The sequence below is a fragment of the Falco biarmicus genome, chromosome 4, assembly GCF_023638135.1.
Source record: "Falco biarmicus isolate bFalBia1 chromosome 4, bFalBia1.pri, whole genome shotgun sequence".
Lineage (NCBI taxonomy): Eukaryota > Metazoa > Chordata > Aves > Falconiformes > Falconidae > Falco > Falco biarmicus.
Genome location: NC_079291.1, coordinates 91857421 through 91877642, shown reverse-complemented (window position 1 = coordinate 91877642; position 20222 = coordinate 91857421). Strand labels below are relative to the sequence as shown.

General features: G+C 38.4%; 1 protein-coding gene across 4 annotated transcripts in view; it reads left to right on the top strand.

Annotated features, from left to right (window-relative positions):
• CNTN6 (contactin 6) overlaps positions 1-20222 on the top strand; it is a 149559-nt gene that overhangs the window by 23097 nt on the left and 106240 nt on the right. For all 4 annotated transcript variants that reach the window (XR_008821757.1, XM_056338262.1, XM_056338261.1 and 1 more), the window contains exon 2: positions 8040-8174. Coding sequence is in view for 3 of the 4 variants with exons in the window: in XM_056338262.1 (XP_056194237.1) it covers positions 8120-8174 (55 nt within the window). In the remaining variant the exon portion in view is untranslated. The remainder of the gene's footprint in view (positions 1-8039; positions 8175-20222) is intronic.

Genomic DNA, 20222 nt, shown 5'->3' with positions numbered 1-20222 from the left:
ATGCAAAAAGATGGCAGGTCAATAGCACATAATCTTTTGGCGAACCACTGTACATATCGCCTACAGAAACTCCTGAGCTTGAATTAGTTTTGCCTTCCCTCAATTGCTGGAAACATGGCAGTCATTGCTAAATGCTACTATCACTGCTGCAAATCTTTCTTTAAGGTTATCCATTTGCCCCAGGAAGCTTTTGTGGCTGACATTTTTCTTTCTATCAAACAACATAAGATAAATTATTACTCTACTTTGCCTCACTCTACTTCTGCCTCACTTCTATTTAGTTTATGAAAAGAGTTGCAGGCTAGAAATCCACTGTCAAAGGCACCTATGCTTATCCCAGCTACAAATTTAATGTAGAAAACACATTCTCCTGAAATTAGAAGTGATAATTTCTGCTAGGAATAGAGAACACAGCACTGAGGCACGTATAGCTGAAACTAAAGCACAATTGTACTAGGGCATGAGACCTTGTGTTTCTTGGTATCACATTTCAGAATCTTAAAGATGAGGAGCTTACTCACTCTAAATGGATGCTGATCCTCACTGCTGCCTCCAGGAATATCAGTAATGAATACTAATGTTCATGACATATTTCTAAACTACTTAAACTGATAGAATTGCTTTTTACATTACACAGGGTAAAATGAGGTGACTAACTAACAAAAAACAATAATTCACTGAAAATTTTAAGAGACACATGCAATGATGTGCCTCACTTAATTAAGTGACAAATATTTCACACAAGCCTGAATTTGGACAGTCCTACATATAAATGATGTGCCAAAAGATAATACTCCATGTAATAGAGACTACAGAACAGAAATTACTGCAAAGCAATATATTGACTTTGTAACTATATGTTGTCTTCAATTGACTTGAATCACAACATGTTTATATACAAAGCTAGGCATGCTAAGTGGACACAGAAACCATGGAAAAGGGATTATAAAGAGTAATGCAAGTACTGGGATTTTCTTTATAACGAATTCAGGGCCCATGGTTCTGGCAATGGGATAAGCAGTTTACTTGAATGCCATTTACCATTCTGGGCAGTGTCAACCCGAACTGGTAGCATATTTTAGTTTTATCGCTTCCCTGCAAGGGATTTGTCGATGGGTCTGGATGGAAGCCAATCCTTGGCACAGCCCAGTGTTGTTCATGAAAAGCTGCAGGTGTGAAGACATACCCTGAAGTGCAATATATTGGCTGTGCAAGGGCACCCCAACATCTCCTACACAGACTAATATCCTTGCTCCACGTGTCCGGGAGTAAGAGACTGATAGACCAGCCAGGTTTTATAATGAATAGAAAAGACTTCACCACTCTTCAAACAAAACCAACTCCTGTGCTTGTTTTATCCCACTCCACCACAATGAGATATTTCTGTCTTTATTTATCATCTGCATCACTGCAAAGAGCAAAAATAGGACCATAACTTTATATGTAAAAAAACCTCCTAAACAGCTGAGATGATTGAATCAAATTATACCTTTGTTTGTACTGTGTATGCATACACAGACTCACATACATATATACATATAGAAACATACATATATATAAAGCTAGTATGTCTGTATCTCCTAAGTTACAAGGAAACATTACCAGCAACGCTGGTACATGAGCAATGTGAGTACGTGAAGCAAAATTTTATATTGCACATGAGACAGCCCTTTCAGAATGATTACTAGCATTGCATACTGTGTATAAACTGAAAAAAAGAAAATCAAAGTCCTAGTGAATAAACTCTGAACAACATGGTTCGTATGAGATAACTGCACCTTTACTGTGCTTTCCTAAGCCTTGGTTAAGCACAAGGGCTGTGATTGTATTGCAAGAGTTTTATTCATTATGACTTAAGCAGTTTACTGCTGAAAGACATTTTTATGCTGATTTGTCAACAATGCAACACACTGGGGTTTATATCTTTCAGTCTTTATGTTTGGGTTAAATACAGCAAATTCTCTTATTGCCTCTTTCCTACCGAGACACGGTTACTTACAGTTGTGAATGCCCACACAAATGTTTGTGCTATTGCATTAAACCAGTGCATATAGATAGAATGTTCCAGTGAAAGCGTGTCACTAACACCTTCCCAGGGCATTGCACAGCAGTGCTAGCGGGACGCTAACTGCACACAAAGCGCACAGGTATGTTCCGCAGTGCACTGATGGGAGAGCGGTGCTTCTCACTCAGCTTTCTAGTTTAAGTTCTCTAATTGTTGCTGTCTATGAAAAGAAAAATCACGTGAAAAATCAAAATTATTTCTAAGATATGGAAATCCTGTTGTGTCTCATACTTGACTGTTGGAAGAAGGTGTGAATCCTCAGAAGGATCCTTCATCATGGGAAGATGAGTAAGTTCATGTGATGCAGGGATGGTGGATCCCGTTTGCTGGGCAGTTTGCTCAGCCCAAGCCTTTTGCCTTGTCCCTAGAGATCACAGGACTACCAGAGTGCCATTAATATTTAGTAAGCAGCAATGGCCTTCCTATCTGCTTATTTCAATACTGATGAATCCATCTGGGGAGCTGAGCGAGGCCTCATCATAGACACTAGAGTCCAGACCACAGCTCCCCGTATGCCAGTATGGTGCCTTAACGTGGGGACTTTAAGACACAAAAGCATCTACAGTGTCACACCACGTATGAGTCCCAATGTCACCTGAAACGCAATGAGCTGTTAGGATTTGGGAAAATGTTTTGAAAACACAAGATTTAAACCCTCCCTGAAGGCTTTATGTACTGAATTTGAATTGTAAATAAGCTACAATATTTTCTGTTTCCCTAGGAAAAGTAAGCAACAGCAGTCAGGAGTGAAAAACAAATGAAAATCCAAGTTCTTTTGTGAAAAAGGAAAATAGGAGCGATCACTATCGGAAACCTTAGTTAAATAACACGGAGTACTTTCCTCCTTTGAAATATGGTTCAATAATTTTAAATAAGCAGTAAGTAGTACAACAGCATAGGTAAATCTTGCTGGAGACTGTAAAACTGGTCGCTTCTGCTTCTGCTCTGGTAGTTACAAGTATTTGCTATTCAGTCTGTTATGGGTATCTGGAAAATAGTTTGAGTGCAGAAAGCGCCTCAGGGATAAAAAGTTTGAAAAGAAAAATGTAGCTGTATATCATTGGCATTCATGAGAAAATTCACATTAGATGCCTTCAAATCAGGTGCTCAGGAGACAATATAGAGATCAGGAGCAACGGTGTGCCAAGAATGCAAGCCTAGCTGGGACAGACTCAGCTTATTTTCTGGCAGATGAAGAATACAAAAGTATGGAAGGCCAAATTCAAAAGATAATATAGATGTGTGGAAGATGGTAGTAGGAGGGAAAGCTGAGGCTGCAGCAAAAAAGGTATGCATGTGCTCCCTGGATTATAGCCTCTTCACATTTTTATTCCTTTCCTCCTATATGCATTCAACAGATCTCTTTCTATAGGTGGTTACACTAATACACCAGCCCTGCAGTGAATCCCCTCTGCCAGCACAACTGTGGAATTTAGCTCCAAATCCCTGTTGTTACACACTGTTTCTTTCACCAGGTCAAAAAGTTGCTATTTCTGCAAACAGAGCTACATTTTGCCATGGGTAAAAATGTCAATTTGCTTGAATTTAGCTAAGAGCAAAATCTCATCATTCCTGCTGCCTGACAACTTTTACCTCAGAAAGATGTCAGTTCACCACCTGAACCAACTTTTCTTGCTTTTACAAAACTAACAGACAGTTGTGGCAGAAATGTGAACTGGTGCATATTTTCATGAAAACTCAGATGACACTAGAAGTGCATTTTCTCCTTTGTCACTGACTTGATCTTGTAAGTGGTTTGTTACCTAAATAATAAGAAGATGAAGAAAGTATAGGTCTTGAAACCCAAAGCCTGGACACCAGGCTGAGCCTCAGCTCAGTAAAAAATAAAATATTGGCTCTTCTGTTAATGCACTAAATATACATCAGGCCATTCTAATTAAAAAATAAATCTATAACGTATGTCCTTCTAAATTCCATCGCCAAAGGAAAACAGCAATACAACTGCATGCTTCAGATACACGATTGAAAAAACTTTCCCTCTACATGCTAAGTGCAATGCCACTAGGTCAATGCATCTACTTGTATCCCATGATTACACTTAAATTTTTGATATTGCAGATACCCAGAAAGAAATGTTTGATGAAAGCAACACTTCTGTGTACTTTCTTTCCAGTACTATTACTCAGACTATTTGCAATGAGCAGCGGGTGCTGCACAGCCCATCCGGGCAGCGGCTTGCCTGTTGCTGCATGCAGAGCCAGAGCTGACCAGCATCTTTCCCCCAGACTTGTTTCAGACACCTTTCCTCCACCACAGTATTTCTATCTGTTTGTCTCATATATACTACCCCTGCAGATCCCACACGTCACATTTAGATGTCTCAGGAATAGATATCTTCCATTCCCCCACAGATAAGAAGAAAAAGCAACAGCTTGAAAATATCTGAGGCTTGAGTCCTTTTCTACAGACTTGTTTTCTGTAATGGGAAAACAACAAAAAATGATGCTGACTACTTCTGTAACAAACATATTTGTATAAATTACATGCTGTTGACAAATGGACACACAATCAGTATTTTTAGGGGAAAATGTAATGTTTCCCCCATGATCATATTTAACATACTTTGTTTTCCATCTATCTATCTAGACCGACTGTTCAAACTGTGGCATAACAATTAGAATAAGTGATAGTGTTACATCCAAAAAACAAAGAGTATGATGGCACAATTTATCTTGTTACATTTCTTGATTTAATGCCAGTCTGGGATTTCTAGTCTGAACCAGATTTTTCTTATGCTATAAATATTTCAGTTTTTTCATTTATTCTTGATTTAATTTGACAGTAAATAATCCCATGGAAGCTGCTGTTGGAAAGACGTTGTAAAAATTATTAAGTGCCTGTTTGCCAGTTAGGTCCTTGTGTTTGTCAGAGTGAAATAAGTAAAACAGTTGGGTTACTTAAAGGAAATGTGTGTGTGTATGTGTGTGTGTGTATATTTACAATAATGCCCCATAATTTGCAGTCTCAGAAGCAGGAGATTTACAGTTCTGAGGACTGATCAATACCTTATAAGAATACAAAGAGTTTGGGGCATATATTCAGAATATTGGCAGCAGCAAGTACTTGCTGCTTGGTTTCAAAAGACTCATGTATAACTCAACGAGAGGAGAATAGAAAGCAGGGAGTTTTTCAGAAGGATCTGTCCTTGCAAGAAAGTGCAAGTGTCTTGGAAAAGGATGGATCTGGTCAGTTAATTAGCTTTTATTGGTGATTTTTAGTTGCTCAGAATATTCCCCCTGGGAAGCATGTGAGTAACATTGGAGGGTTTAAGTTCTTTTTCTTTTGAGCCTTAATTGCCTCTTGCATCTTTAAAAAGGATTTCAGGTGATCTGCACAAAGTAACTCACACACCGCATCTGCGATGTCCAGAAACAGGACATGTTTGAGAGATCTTGAGGAAAGACAGTTGGGTGGGACTAGAGCAGGCAGCACTGGGAAATGCTCTCTGTCCACATCAAGAAAAACAACCACAGAAAAATGCCCACCACAGACAGTGAATGCAAACAGAAATGCCAACATGTGGGAATGCACAAAATCCATTGCAAGAATTTCACCAAAAGGGGATAAACTGTAGACAAATACCAGTTGTTACCTACTAATACTGTGAGGGAACCTTGGCACTCAGCAAGCCTCTTTGTTGGTAAATGAGCAGTTTGAGCCTCCCCACCCAGGGATGTTGCTGGATGTACCAGTCCTGGCTGTTTGAGGACTCTTCCTGAAGGCAACAGATCTCTCCTGCCAACCTCTAGTCAGAAAAAAAGTTAAAACTGGGTCACAGGGGAAGGTAGGGAGTCAAAGTCACAAAATTAATATAGGAGGAATTAACACAAAATGTTAGTAAATAATTAAAATTACAACTTTTTGATCTGAAAGAATACATTTTGTTTAGGAAGGACAAGAAAAAAAAAGTAAGGGTTTTTTTTTCTGTCTTAAATATCAGACATGTGTACATCACCTTCAATAAAATACTGAGAAAGAAGAGAAAGGCTGTGAAATAAATGTGATGTAATTCAACAAGGAAAAGTACAAAGTTTCACACTTAAGTAGAATAGTTAATGCAGACAGTATGCACTGATCAATCAGTGCACTATAGCCAGGTGGTTTAAAGAAGGGGTTAAGAGTGGGACCTGAACTGAATGCAAGTATAGAGATATATTAATAAAATTAGCCATCTTCATTTGGGAATGTGTAAATAGGAAATGGCTGTTCATCATCGCTCTGCCCAGCTCTGGGCAATGTGCTTGCAGATAAATGTCAGCTATGCTGAAATAATCCAGAGGAGACAGAACTGAGAAGAAAGGATAAAACAATGACTTGGGAAAAATAATAAAAAACTTAACAATGTTCTTCAAACATGCAAAGGTATAGAGAGAAATGTCCACATTCGTTAATAGTAGACAAATAAAAGCATTTATAGCCAATGTTAAGAAAACTTTGAAGCCAATAATGTTGTCAGAGTTTCCTGAGGAAGTTATGAAAAGGCTTATACCACCATAGGTCTTTGAAGCATGATGGACACATATCTGTTGAGGATATTTGAGGTGCAGTTACTGTTGCCTGGGGTAGGACTGATGTATAAAACAACCACACAGCTCCTTTTTCTTTGTTTCTGCTATGACAGAATTATCCAAACTTCAATTTCCTTTTTTTTTTTTTTAAACAGCTCAAGCCATTTATACTTTTAAATGACACAACTGCTTCAGCAAGCCTCAGATGTGTGTGAAGTAGGACCTCACAAAAGGTTAAAAGAAACTCTGCTTTTTCCATCCTTTTTTTCATAAACTTAGAAGCTTGTCAGGGTTCAAGGTTTGATCATTTCCTGCCTGAAATGGCAACTAGCAACTGTGCACCAGGTTTATATATGTCTCCCCTGAGACCATCTACAATTTTTAGGTGGCATGTATAAAAACCTATGAACAGAATTAGGTCCCCTACAGAAGTGGGATGACTTCCAAAAGAGCTGAATTTCTTAATTTTCTGAAAAGTATCTCTCTCACTCACATCAGCAATAAGTTTCAGGGCAACCCTGTATGATATCTTTTCACACTGGTATGAAAAATGAGACAAGTGAGAAGAGAATATGGATCTGTAAATGTGGATCATAAATGTAATTTCTCAGTGGAAAATTTTCATCACTTAGAAGTTTTAGAATGATTTTATGATTTTGTAAAGCCATTTTATTAAGTGATTTCTGGTTTCAGCTGTTTTATGAACTGATTCCCAACAGTAAATTACTCATTTGCTCTTTGGGAGTATAGGCCAAACAGATACTTTTTTCCCTGGCTTAATTCATCATATGTTGACTGAAATGTCAAAGGAAATTAAAGCAAATTGTTAGGTAAATCCTTAGGGGTGAATGTTCCATTCCTGAAAAATAAATCTTAACACGAAAAATTTTGTTGGCCTGTTGTTTTTTTTTTTTTCCATCGTGCAATTATGACATTGTATTGTCCTCTCCTCCCATATGAGATCTACCACTTTGTATCAATAACTGCTTATATGAAAAAACGTTCACCAAAGGATCCTTTCCGGGATCAGAAGTCAGACCACTACAGAGCAAGAAAAATCAGGAAGTTGGAGGGATGTTTAGGAGTCAAGAAGAGTACATTTTTGCACTCTTTCTTCTAACCCAGCAGTGTTTGACGGCTGGACCACAGGCAGATTTTGCTTTCTTACTTGGTGAAGCTCAGTCCTGTGCAAGCGAACTCTGTGACACGTGGAGTTGATGCATGGGTCTCAAACATCGCGTATGCTTTTCATTGATCTTGTTGCCAGCTTTGTGTCATTTGGGAATTATTTTTGTGCTGGAACGATCCTATCTAGGCTATTTATTGTATTTTGAGTGTCTGAGTCTTCAAATGGTGCAGTAGAACATGATTTTATACAGGGAAAATTGGGGTATTTATTTCAAAACTGTATTTTAATTACTCAATATCTCTTCCTGTTTTTACAGAATATCCAGGTAGTCACAGGAAGACACACTATACTTTCCACCGATTGGATGGGAGGAATTTTTGACCTTGGAAAGTGGAGATGGTGTTGCTATGGAAACTAATAAGTCTGCTGCCATTCATGAGCTGCAGCACAGGTAAAATGTTCCACTATTAGTGTTTGTGATTGATAAACCTATATCAGTATCATAATTCTTCTAGAAAGGAGAAGCAATTACCAAAACTAACAGTACTTATTCGCATGAACAAGTGACTAAGGAGCTTTTCATTAGGACATGCTTTAATTTTAAGGAACAAAAGGTACTGCCTTTGAACCGGGAATACACGTTTCAAGATCATAAGAAAGCTGTACTCCAGGTAATAGCTTTTAAAAATATTCTAAGCTGTAACACTGAGAAAAAAGTACAATTGTTACTTGGCTAACAACATGCATGTGAAAGATATTTCTCAGCCACAGCGTAAACTAACTCCCAAACCAGCACATGGAGCTGGATCAAAAACCAGAGCAGTTTAGTGAGGGGTCTGAGAATGGTACATGGAAGTTTTAGATTCCACATGTAATACCATACCCTCCAAATGCCTCCATACTGGTAAGGTGTCTTTAAATCACATTCAACTTAAAGACAAATAAAAGCATTCATTTATGAAGTCCAAAATAAGTAAGAATCATAAGGACTATCAAAACATAAATACCAGAAATGAAAGAAAATCTTGCCTAATGCCCAAAGCAAACACAAATGTTCCTTCTTTGCCTCCAGTTGGCATGACAGACCTTCATGCAACCCACCTTGTCGCTGAACCAAGTGCTAGGCGCCCTGTCAGTCCTCAGGCTGTATTCAGAGGACAAAGTGTGGCTGGAGGAAGCAGGACTGCTTTCCCCCATTCTCCTGCTTGAATATCCCTTGTGCTTTATTAAAATATCAACAGGTTGCTAACATACGGTCAAATGTTCTTTTCTGCCCGGCTGGGCATTCCTTGCAGTCAGGGTTTGGTATTCTGAGTTCATTCCTTTTTTGAACCTTTCTTCTAATTTGAAGCATATAACTTGATAATCCTGCTTCATGAACCCATAAAAATGGAATTAACTCATGTAACTCATTACAGACTCATCTAAAAATGGACACAAATGGTAACCAAACACTCTGAGGTTACAATGAATTTGGGGATGAACTGACCCTTCACACTTGTCTGTGATAGAAACAGTGATAACTGACTTTTGTCTATAATTAATGTATTGAACTCTAAATAGTTGGGATGTTACTCATGTGCTTACAAGGAAATTGTATTAAAGTAACGGCAAATGATACTTAAATTAATTATGTAGTGTATGAGTCAGCAGCTCTTTGAAATGATGAAACAGAAGCAGAGTACGAACTTCAGTAGTATTTTAAAATATGATTTAAATTAAACTAGATAATATTTTATGTAATAGATTCCAGGTAAAAATGTAAGCCTCGGGATCACACTTTCTCTTACATCAATACTAAGCGCCCATTTCAGTAACAAACAGCTAACATATTAAGGTATTCATATTAAAATATTTGTAGAGTTCTCAAACAAACAGTCACTTGTTTAGGCCCAGAAATGCTGAATTAAACGCAACCACCTGTTCAGGATCCCAGTCATCCCTTTAACTGCCCGCTGCGCTGCCATAGCACCTATCCGCCCTCTCGGGGACTTCTCACAGATCATTGCCATCTCTACTAGTCAACAACTTGTACCAATCTTTTAGAGTACAGGATACCCCTATAATTTCTTGATTGCTTTTAGCAGTTGTGAAATAGATGATGATCTTGGGATAGGAATCACTGCAGGAGCAGTGCAGCTTGGTGATGGACAAGGTATTTTTACACCTGTGTTTCCTATTTCCAGGTATAACACTTTCCTTCACGTCTTTTCACAAAGCTTTCATTTTTCAAACTTTTCACCATCTTCATCTTTCTTGCTAGAGGATCATCTTTTAATGAGACCAGTATCCTAGGCTAACTGAGTTAAAAGATACTAGGAGCTCGCTTTTATGTTAACCTGTTCAGTTTTTTGAAGACCTAACAATAGGTAAAAATTTAAATGTTCCATATTCCCAGGTACTAAGAGTAGAGCACAACGGCACCTTTGTCCTGATCCTGCCATCAATTAAAGGAACAGCAAAAGCTCCCACTGACTTCACTGAGATAAGTTAATTTATACTCGGGTATAAATTAACTCCATTGCCATTCCATTCTCAAATATGCTTGATGGTAATAGTCAAACCTGCAGTTATGGGCAAAATTCCTTTGATTTATTACATGGATGGTTTGCATCAATTTAGAAGCAATAGAACTGAGTGGGAAAATTAGGAACTAGTCATGATGCTGAGCAGTCATGGGGGCTGGGGCTCGGAAAGTAATTCAGGTTGTTAGATGACATAGGTCAGGCATTTCTTCCTTGTTTCTACCTCAGTTCTACCAGACATATAGAATAAAAATGATAGTTGACCTATAAATGAATTTTAAATCTAAGGATAAAATGTGCTGTACAGCAGAGCTAAATATTATTAGCCCCCCAAAATGGTAATTCAATTACTCAGAAATCAAACTACCCTCTGTATTCTTTCTATATGGCGAGATCATGGAAAGAGTAATATTCCATTCAACTCTTATTTTCCAGCAGAGCTTTTTTATGCAACTCAACAAGGGATTTGGGGGTTTTCTTGCAAGTGCCTTAGGGAGTAAAATAAAATAAAGTAATTTATGCATGCACAGTGACACAGTGAAGGAATAGATTAGACTTTTTTTCATAACCCATTGCTATTCAAATGAGATAATCTGATCTAAGCAGAGCACCAGAGGCAAGAAGGGTGATGAAGATAAATTCAGAGATCATTACTTTAAATTCTGTGTACTTGTTATAAGGGTGCATGAGAACCATCTCTTTACATTGTTGTTTAAATTTAAACCTTGCTTGGTATTAATACGCTAAGAAAGAGCGCTTGTTTTCTGGATTGAAGATCTAGATAGAATTTTGAGAAGCTGATATGAGCAGTAATGTGTCCAATGTGCTCAAGAAATAAAATAATTGCTTCTTCACACCAAAACTGTCTTGAGTTTTCCTCCTATGGCTGCTTCTAGCTCATGCTCCTTCCTCTGGAGATATTGTGCAAGGCTGGTTGCCAGCAGTATCATATTGGGGCAGTAAGCTATCTTAAGCATTCATCCGATACATCTTAGACTGCTCTTTGGAAATACCTGGAAGACCCTGGCTCTGCAGCAGGTTGCCTATGCAACAATGGGCCTCTCACCTATCTGTCTTTCTGGTCCCTCCATTCTCTCCTCCTCACATATCCTCATATATGGATTCTGTCCAATGCTGCAATGCAAAGAATAATTTGATTATAAATACATTGCAAAAGCCATTCTGCCACCCTTTTCCATTACCCAGTTTAGGAATACAGGATAAACACAGGTTGCAGATTTTAGCCAAGAAGAGAAACCAGCGCAGCTTGATTTTCTGAATGGCTGACCTAAGTGTATGATCCTGGGGGAACAAGTAAGTCTGTTGGTAGCGCCCTACACAGCAGGTTATGTACAGTCCCACTTTGGCACCAGTTTCACTGCAAATATTTGAGCTTCCCTGCTTCCTTCTTTCAATTCTCTGAGGCTCTTCACTGTCCAGGAAGAGGAGGAAAACTATCCTCTCATTATTTCTGCAGTTTCCGTCTTCCTCCTGGACAGCTTATCCAAATTTTCTGTGCCCTTCCCATTTCTAAAGGCTCTCGTGACCCTTCTTTCATCTGATTCCTGGTGGCTTCTGCCCTTCAAATAAATACATGTAGTCTTCTATATGGAGATGGCCTTTGCAACTATCCTTTGCTCTGCTGATGGTCTTGGCCCCATCATGGAAGCAAACAATTTTTCCAGGGTTAAAGATGAGGAAGAAGGAAAATACCAGTAAAAGCTATCATGGTCTTAAAATTAGCTACAGACAACAGAAATATTAAAAGCCAAACCAGCCAGTCTGAACCTTCATTTTGGAAATGAGGCAGTAACTGTCTTTTCACACAGTCCTTTGGTTTATTGGCTTAAATTCAATTGAAGATGCAACTGCAACCTCCCGGGCTGTATTTTGGCCCATCATTTTGAAACTGCTAAATTAAAGAGAGAAATTTCATGATGTAAAGTGTCCTGAAACTCCTTTGGGTCCCAGCATGATGAATATTGAATACATCACATCCCACACTCTGCCTGCAGTCTCTTGCAGATTTATTGTTAGCATAACAGCACCTTTAGGAATGGAACAGCAGACCATATATTTTAAGACAAGTGACATCTTTGCTATTTCTAACAGCGAACTGTGGAGATGAACTAGTCCAGCCTGGAAATGTTAAGGCTTCTCTGAACAACCAGAGGCATTCGAAGACTCACTGATGAGCCAGAGAATTATAATAATTTGGTCTCCTTTGGACAACATGGAAGTGTTCATGACTTTGGGGAACAGTGACCCTGAAAGCCGTATTTGTGTAAATGACTTCCTAGTACCTGGCAGGAGGGGGTGACTGGTAACGCAATGACCTTCTCAGGAGAGTAAAGAGTGACATTTAAAGAAAAACTTTGCTTCCACTTTATGGGGTATCATGTGGTTCAGCTCATTTCCCAACATCAGTGAACAACAAACATACTCTGGCACAACAAAGCCAGCAAAAGAGAGTGCCCCAAAGGTGAAGTGCTGGGGTGGGTGAAGGAGTGGTGGCAAGCCACAGAGAGAGGGGCAGCCCTTCCCCTGCCATTTCAAAGACAACAAATTTCTTGGCAAGATGCAGGAAGAGGGACTGTGACTGTATTTAGAGAGGATGGGCTATGAGATCATTTAGTTACTTTGATTTGATGCTAACAGGTTTTACCTGATTTCTGCTCCTAAAAAGACTTCATAAACATGTTACTAATTGCATCACAGCTTCACTCTCCTTCACACCCAGCTGGGATGCTCAAGGAGATACTGCTTTGACTGCCTCCGATGCTGAAGGAAGACCCTGTCTCAGGGAGGCGTTACCTAATGGAACAAGCTGCTTCTCCAGCACCTGGATGCCCCGGCACAGGCTACTGTGGGCAGCAGGAGATGGGACAGAAGATGTCTCAGGTGTGACCTTCACTCTCATTTTCTTCTGGTACCTCATTTGCTTTCCCCTTACATGCAATGGATCAGTTGCCTGGGTCTGACATGGGTCAGCAACATCCTGGCTAAAAATTCTGGGAACTGCCACACATATTCTTAGATACAAACCCAGGACCTAATACTTTTTGTATTAGGAAAAATACCATTATTAAAAAAGACATGAGAAGACGTGCAAGATAGAGGAAAAAGACAGCATAGATAGGAAGGGAAAATAAGGTATTTCTCTAATCCATCACCCAGTTCTGCAGATACCGCATTTAGAAAATGTTATCCCAAACATTGCCTTAAAATGGAGAGCAGGTGAGTGGCACAGTGAGCTGCTTGCCCCTGTTCATTTCTGGAAGGGCTTACACTGAGCTGGTCCGTCTGCACGTAATTTTAAGAATGAGAATAAGCAACTCCAATACTTCCATTTCCTGTCTCTTATCAGAACCACAAACTGTTTCTAACTCAAGGGCAAAAATCCAGACAAAATAAGCCAGCATGTAAGAAATGTGGCTCTCTGTCCTCAGTGCAAGGCAACATAAAGGATGAAGCCTCCCGTGACAGAGAAGACTGGTGCTCAGGAAGCCTGTGAGCAATTTCTGGCTCTACCACTTGCTGGCTGCTTGAAGAGAGGATGTTACAAAGCACCACGAGTTTAAGATAACTATTTCCTTCGCTACTCCATTCAAAGAGGGATGTATTCACACCAGTTTGTGTCTTCGGCTGCTATGATAATGAAGCCCATGCAGAAAGAAATGACAATGCAGCAATGATAATAACTTCAATAAAGAAGTGACAACCTACATTAGTAGCAATTGGCTGGTGTGACGGTGAGAAGGACTTAGCATCAGAATTTTTATGCCTCCACAGATTGCAATGGCAGTCTTTACCACTTCCTTTGAAAAGGGAAGAGTTAAGGCAAAGCTCAGTACTTCTGAAAGCCTCACCTATTATATTTAGTGACTGTAAAGGGTTTTGCAGCTTTTCACTAAACAGACATAAACCCACCCCAAAGCTGTCATTATTCTGAGTGGGCCACAGAGTGCAATACTGCCATGTTTCCAAAGTATACCATACCACATCAAACTGACCTGCTGGGTACCAGGAATGATAGTCATTTAAAATTATATAACACGGGCTAGACTCACATCATAGAAAAGTCTTCCTTATTATACTTTACTTTCAAGAAAAATGTGGGTTTTTTTAATTCCTTTGAGTGCACAGACATATGGTGAAAAACAGGTTAGAGCTCAGATGCTTCTTCGAGGGTGAACTTTCAAATTTTAGGTTGCATTGATTTAGCTGTCAGAAAGATGTTATTTACAGTTTGTGAAGTTAAGTAGAGCATGCTAGAATTCATGGAAGTCATTACCAGAGTTTTATGTTTTCTATATGGCTCTGGTGTATGTCTCTTCTATAGTCTGAAAGGTGTAAACCATTTTTATACTCATTTAAATAACTTCTAAAAAAATATCTCTTCAATTAGTTACTTTACTTTTTTTTTTTTTCAATGCTTTGATTTTTACATGGTTCCTTTCTGTTTCATATCAAGTCATTTCATCTATCTGTATGAAAGGCTTATTAACTTTGAAAAATAATATCCTGGTACTTTAGAAGTCATTCAAGGGGTTTTTTTCTTTTTTTTTTTTTTGTTTGCAACAGCTTCAAAGATAATTCAATTTTACTTTATTATCACTGCCAAGAAGCTGAAATTAGCAGATGATTAAGCACTTAAAATAATTTGAGCATTTTCTATTGCCAGCAATAGAAAATTTAAGTATAAAAAAATTAAACTTATGATGGCACAATAATATGTCACTGAAATAGTTTACTGAAGCATACCGGTTTTCAGTAAAATGTAACGGAATATAATTCTTCCATTTAATATCAATATTTGTTGGGGAGCCAGCTTTCAAAACTCCTGATCAGTTACATATGAGCACAAAACAAACTGAAACCATGCAGTTGCTGCAGCCTCCCACATCGCACAGCAGCTTTCCCTGACCTTAGTGTCATTCATTGATTTTGTCCACACCTAGAGACCTTCAGAAAAGCCCACAGCCTATGTTTGATGTGTCACTTCTATAACAAGCTACCCTTTAAGTTGACTTTGAAGACATTGTTTTGCAGAGGTCACTATTAGAACGGGGTACTTTGTTTATGAATGTTAAACTAAAACCACAGGGCTGGATTTTGAGATCCCTTATTTCAGAGTTGAGGGTCCTGCATCTTGATCCTACATAGTGTTACGGTAATCAGTTACCAGTGTGGATTCCCTTGGGGCTGAACAGTCAAATCCATTATCTTTTCATCTTCACAACCAATGCCTCAATCAAACCACTGACATGTGAAAACACAGATTTTATTATGGTGAGAATGATGGACATGCCCTACGTGAAATGGAGGGAAACCCAGCTGTAGTCTATAACTTTCCACTAGCATAAAAGTGAGGTAAGTAGATGGTAAGAATGAAAAGGATTTCATCATTTTTCAGAAAACAGACCTTTCAAATACAAAAAAAAATTATTAAATATCCTTTATTTAGAAGTGAAAACCCAATTTCCATACTGTTTAATATTCCCATCCAGCAGATCTGCACACACTGACATGGGCAGAAGACCTTGCCCACTAACTTTTAAGAGCTGAAACAATATCTGCTACTTCCACGTAATCACAGACTGATCATTCCTTCCATTGTTTGCAGAAGCTTGAAAATAAAATGTCTTTAGTTATTGATTTGCCACTTCTTTTTCATTTAGCGACTATTGATCGCTGTTTATGTGTGTGTTTCTTGTTGAGCAGAAATTAACATTGAAAACTTCTTGGAATTCACTGCATTCATACCTACTTGACATTCCCGGGGAAAGCTTTTGCTACCACAATCACTGTAACTGGGGTTTTCAAAAATCTGTTACGTTTTCTCCTCCAATCTCTTGGCAGCAAAAAGAAAAGATTTATACACAAAATATTTTTTTTATTACTATTATCGTTGGCACTTGGCTGGGACAGAAAATGTGGTTGTCACAGAGTCTGAGCTCACAGAGTAATTTCAAACCACACATTATTATTTAGGCTGTGGTTATTGTGCCTACATTACAAAAATAAACCTCTTAGGGATGTGAGGCATTTTTTCATTACTATCTGGAAGAGAAACTCTTGTGATTACCCCTAAAATTGCTTGCTGGTGTGTGTATGGGAAGCCAGCTCTGAGACACATGCTGATCTGTAATTTGAGAAAAATATGGATGGATTAGTCTAGTGGGGCCATGTGTTGGGGCTGGATGAATGAAAATATCTGAGATAGTGATGAAGCATTCTTTGACTGAAGCTATTATATCTGTACCATCTGTAAAACAGTCTTCTCATTGGTCCTATTACACTCAGATCCTATAGTTTTCCTTGTTTTGGCTCTATGAGCTCCAAAAGCAATCAAAATCACAGGCCAAGTACAGATTTTCTATGAGACTAGATTATAGTCCTGAATCATCAAATAATAATGCAAATAGATTCTTATTTACTTTGCATTTGTTTTTCATCCTCCATGACTACCCTTTTCTATATTCTTTCATTAAGCTTTAGGGTTAAATGCTAAAAAAAAAAAAAGTTAGAAGTAAAGCTTAATTTTCATGGAATTACACGGTTTCAGGAACTGAAGAAAAACCCCACACCTACCATTTCAGGATTTATGTTAGTAATTGCTCTAGTTGATGGCATAGTAATCATAATTAGCATCCAAACAAAGATAAGGCTCTCTGCGGCTTCTTCAGCAGAGGGGAGTAAGTAAAAGGGCAACTTCTGAATGTGCAGGTAGCCTTTAGACACAGCAGAAACCTGCAGCCCCCACTTCTCTGGATCTCTCTGCTTCCCTCTGTCTGTGTAATGTCCCCCTGGAGGTGACAGTCCTTGCCCTAGTAGGGCAGCCTAAGGAGGAAGCTGTCTAAAGTCCTGCCAGGTTTGCAGCAAGAGGTAAATTTATAGTCTTTAATCCTAATCTCTATGACTTTACTTTTATATATTTGGTTTTAAGACTGTTTTAGAATTTTGGCAATAGGATGGGGTTTTTTCCCCCATGCATAATACCATGGTATTTTGTCCTTTGTTCAATATTAATATATGCTTTATTGTTCTATTCTAATTACAATCTCATTATTAAAGGGGTAGTATGTTTTCCTCTGACAGATACTGCACCTCATTGTTAGAGAATCTTGGTTATTCTCTGCTTATTGTTATTAATAATTTGTAGCAATTGAATTGGTATTAGAATATTACTCTGCTAAATCACTTTTGCTGCTAATTAAGGCACTATCTGTGACATTGTTTAGCTCCAAACATCATGCTCCTGCTTTTTAGCCTATTATAATTACCTGTAAGTCATTCATTTCTACTTATGTAAGTCAGGTCTTTTAATCAAGACTCCTGTGAGCTTTGCCGTGGTGCGAGCTGCCGCTGGTAGGAACGAAAAGTTCTCGTGGACAAAGGTATTTTTGTAATGACAAATGCACCTTTCACTGCAGCCCTGGAAGTCCTTAGAAACAGAATAATTATACTTGATGGTTCCAAATGGGCAGAAAAGAAGGAGAGTTTTGAGGGAAAAGTGAAAGATTACTGATGTAATCCAACTATTCAAGATAGCAGCAAGGAAAGTCACCATAGCTTTAAAATGTCTTCTCTTCACAAAACATCTGTAAGATCACATCTGTCATACTGTTTCTTGGGATACTATTTTCTCTGAATAAGCAAAGTCACTTCATTATTTGCCTGGGAACCCTACTCACTTTTACTCCCAAACAAACAGAAGACACAAAAAGGTCATTCTTGAGTCATTAGTGAAAGCCTCGTAATAGCTAGGGGGCTTACTGATGGTGCCTGGAGTATGATTCTCTTTTCATGATCGGGCATCTGACATATTCTATAAACTGCAAACATTTTACACAGATCCAGGAAAATCAGAAACACTAATTCTGTGCAATCCATTCTGTAGATATTCTAGTGGAGTGTAAGAAAGTATGAAAAAAGTAGCAGATATTCATATTGAAATTGTTATGTTGGCGCTGTTCTGTGCACAGGTGTGCACACACATGTACTTTACGTGCATGCACCAGGGCCACAGTTAGCTAAAATTTGATCTCTCTATCTTCATTAGTCCATCTGCATTTCTGACTTAAGCAGACAATACCAAGAAAGTTGCAGGTACTGGTGGTGTTACAAGCATACGCAGACAGGACTGAAGTCACACCTCACTTGCTGGAAATGTCACCCCAAGCCCTTGTTTTGCTGCCAGTGCCCGTCCACCGAGAGGGCTTCTTAGGGGCAGGCTAGCAGCAGGAGAGGGAAAGGAGGGTTCAATAGCCAAGGGTACCTCGCTCTGTTAGGAGCTTCACCTTTCTTTTATCCAGCCCATGTGGGAGATGCTCTTTTTTCTATCCCCTCCCCACTCTATCAGCAGCCATGTACCTTATGGAGGAAGGCTCTCTGAAACAGGCACTTCAGCATCATTACAAAGCTTTCTCATGCGCAATTTAACAATTTTTTTTTTTTTAATTTTTTATATATATATATATAAATAAAATCAAAAAAATATTTTGCAAAAGCAATATTTGTATGCATTGATCTGTGTATGGGTACATTGTTTGGCACTGGATTTCCTTAAAAGAAGACACAAAGCTCATTATCATTTGGGAGAATTGTCTCGGAAAAGAGAAGTATGTTATAAAACTAGAGAACACTGTTCTTTGGAATCAGCTTCCCTTTTGCTGAATTGCTGTGTGCTTTTGGACATATTTTTGTTTATATTGTTTCATTGCCCCAACAGATATCCAGGCTGCCACTCCTCCCAACCCGCAGTACAGCCCCCACCTCAGACTGCGCCCTGAACTCACCCTGGAAAATAACTTTGAAATTTAGAGTAAAATCTACCCAAACTTTGACTTGTGTGCTTAGATGGCCTTCCCACCAACACGAAAGTGATTTATGTAATGTAATTTCTTCATCCTCTAGTATTGTCTCACTTCACACACTTATGCCAAGCAGTTTTTGATGATTGCTTTTCCTATAGCTTTAAAAAAAACGCATACTAGTACAGACAATGTGAAAAAACCTGCAGGGGTTAACTCTAGTAACATCTTGTTGAACATTAATCAGAATCATATTTCAGTCACATCAGTCTAAAGCTACTGAAATCATGGATGATATGCATTATCCTAATCAGAATATAACATTATACTTCCAACTACTACTTCTAATTAGATTTATCCAGGTTTACACTGAATATAGTAGAAATAAAACAGTTTTTTCTGCGTCTTTCTTGTTAACATTTGTGGTTTTGCAAAACACAAATAGTTTGCTCCAGGCCAGAGAAAATGTAGTCATTTATGCAATAGATACTGAATTCATATTTGCCTGACAAGTGACCTTATCAGCTATAACTTGTCATCTTCTAATTAGTCTACATTCATTTTTTTCACTAAATTAACCCCCAGCCTCTCCTGAAGATAAGTTGACAGTATACCAAACTGTGTAAGGTGTTGCAATTAAAATGGTCGTGCATATGTACACTACAAATTTGCACTGAAGAAAGGTACATCTCCTTAATACCATATCAAGCTGATTACAAACTGAAATAGTTTTTATTCCCAGTGATACCACTGACTTGCAAGGTTTGCTGACTGGTAACAGTAATGTCTTCTCTTTAGAGAGTCTAAGAATACTCATATAACACTAAAAGTGCACAGAGAGCTCTAGGGACCAGGCATACCTCCATGTTATTAAAACATGTTGGAAAGTACAGAAAGCAAACAACAAACCTGGTTTTATTATTGCTCTTGGAAGATTCCTTTTACAACAAATCATAAATAAGCACCCCTTATAAAATCTGAAGCCACAGGAAGTTTATCTGGATTCCGTGTTCATTTTTGTTTCCATACCTATTTTCAAGACTTTCTATAACATAAGGTTTAAATTGATAATTTCTGGAGACCTACAGAAGTACAACTTTAGGAGCTGGGTAAGCTTTCATATAAATAACCTGCATGTCTACAATTTTTCAACACCTC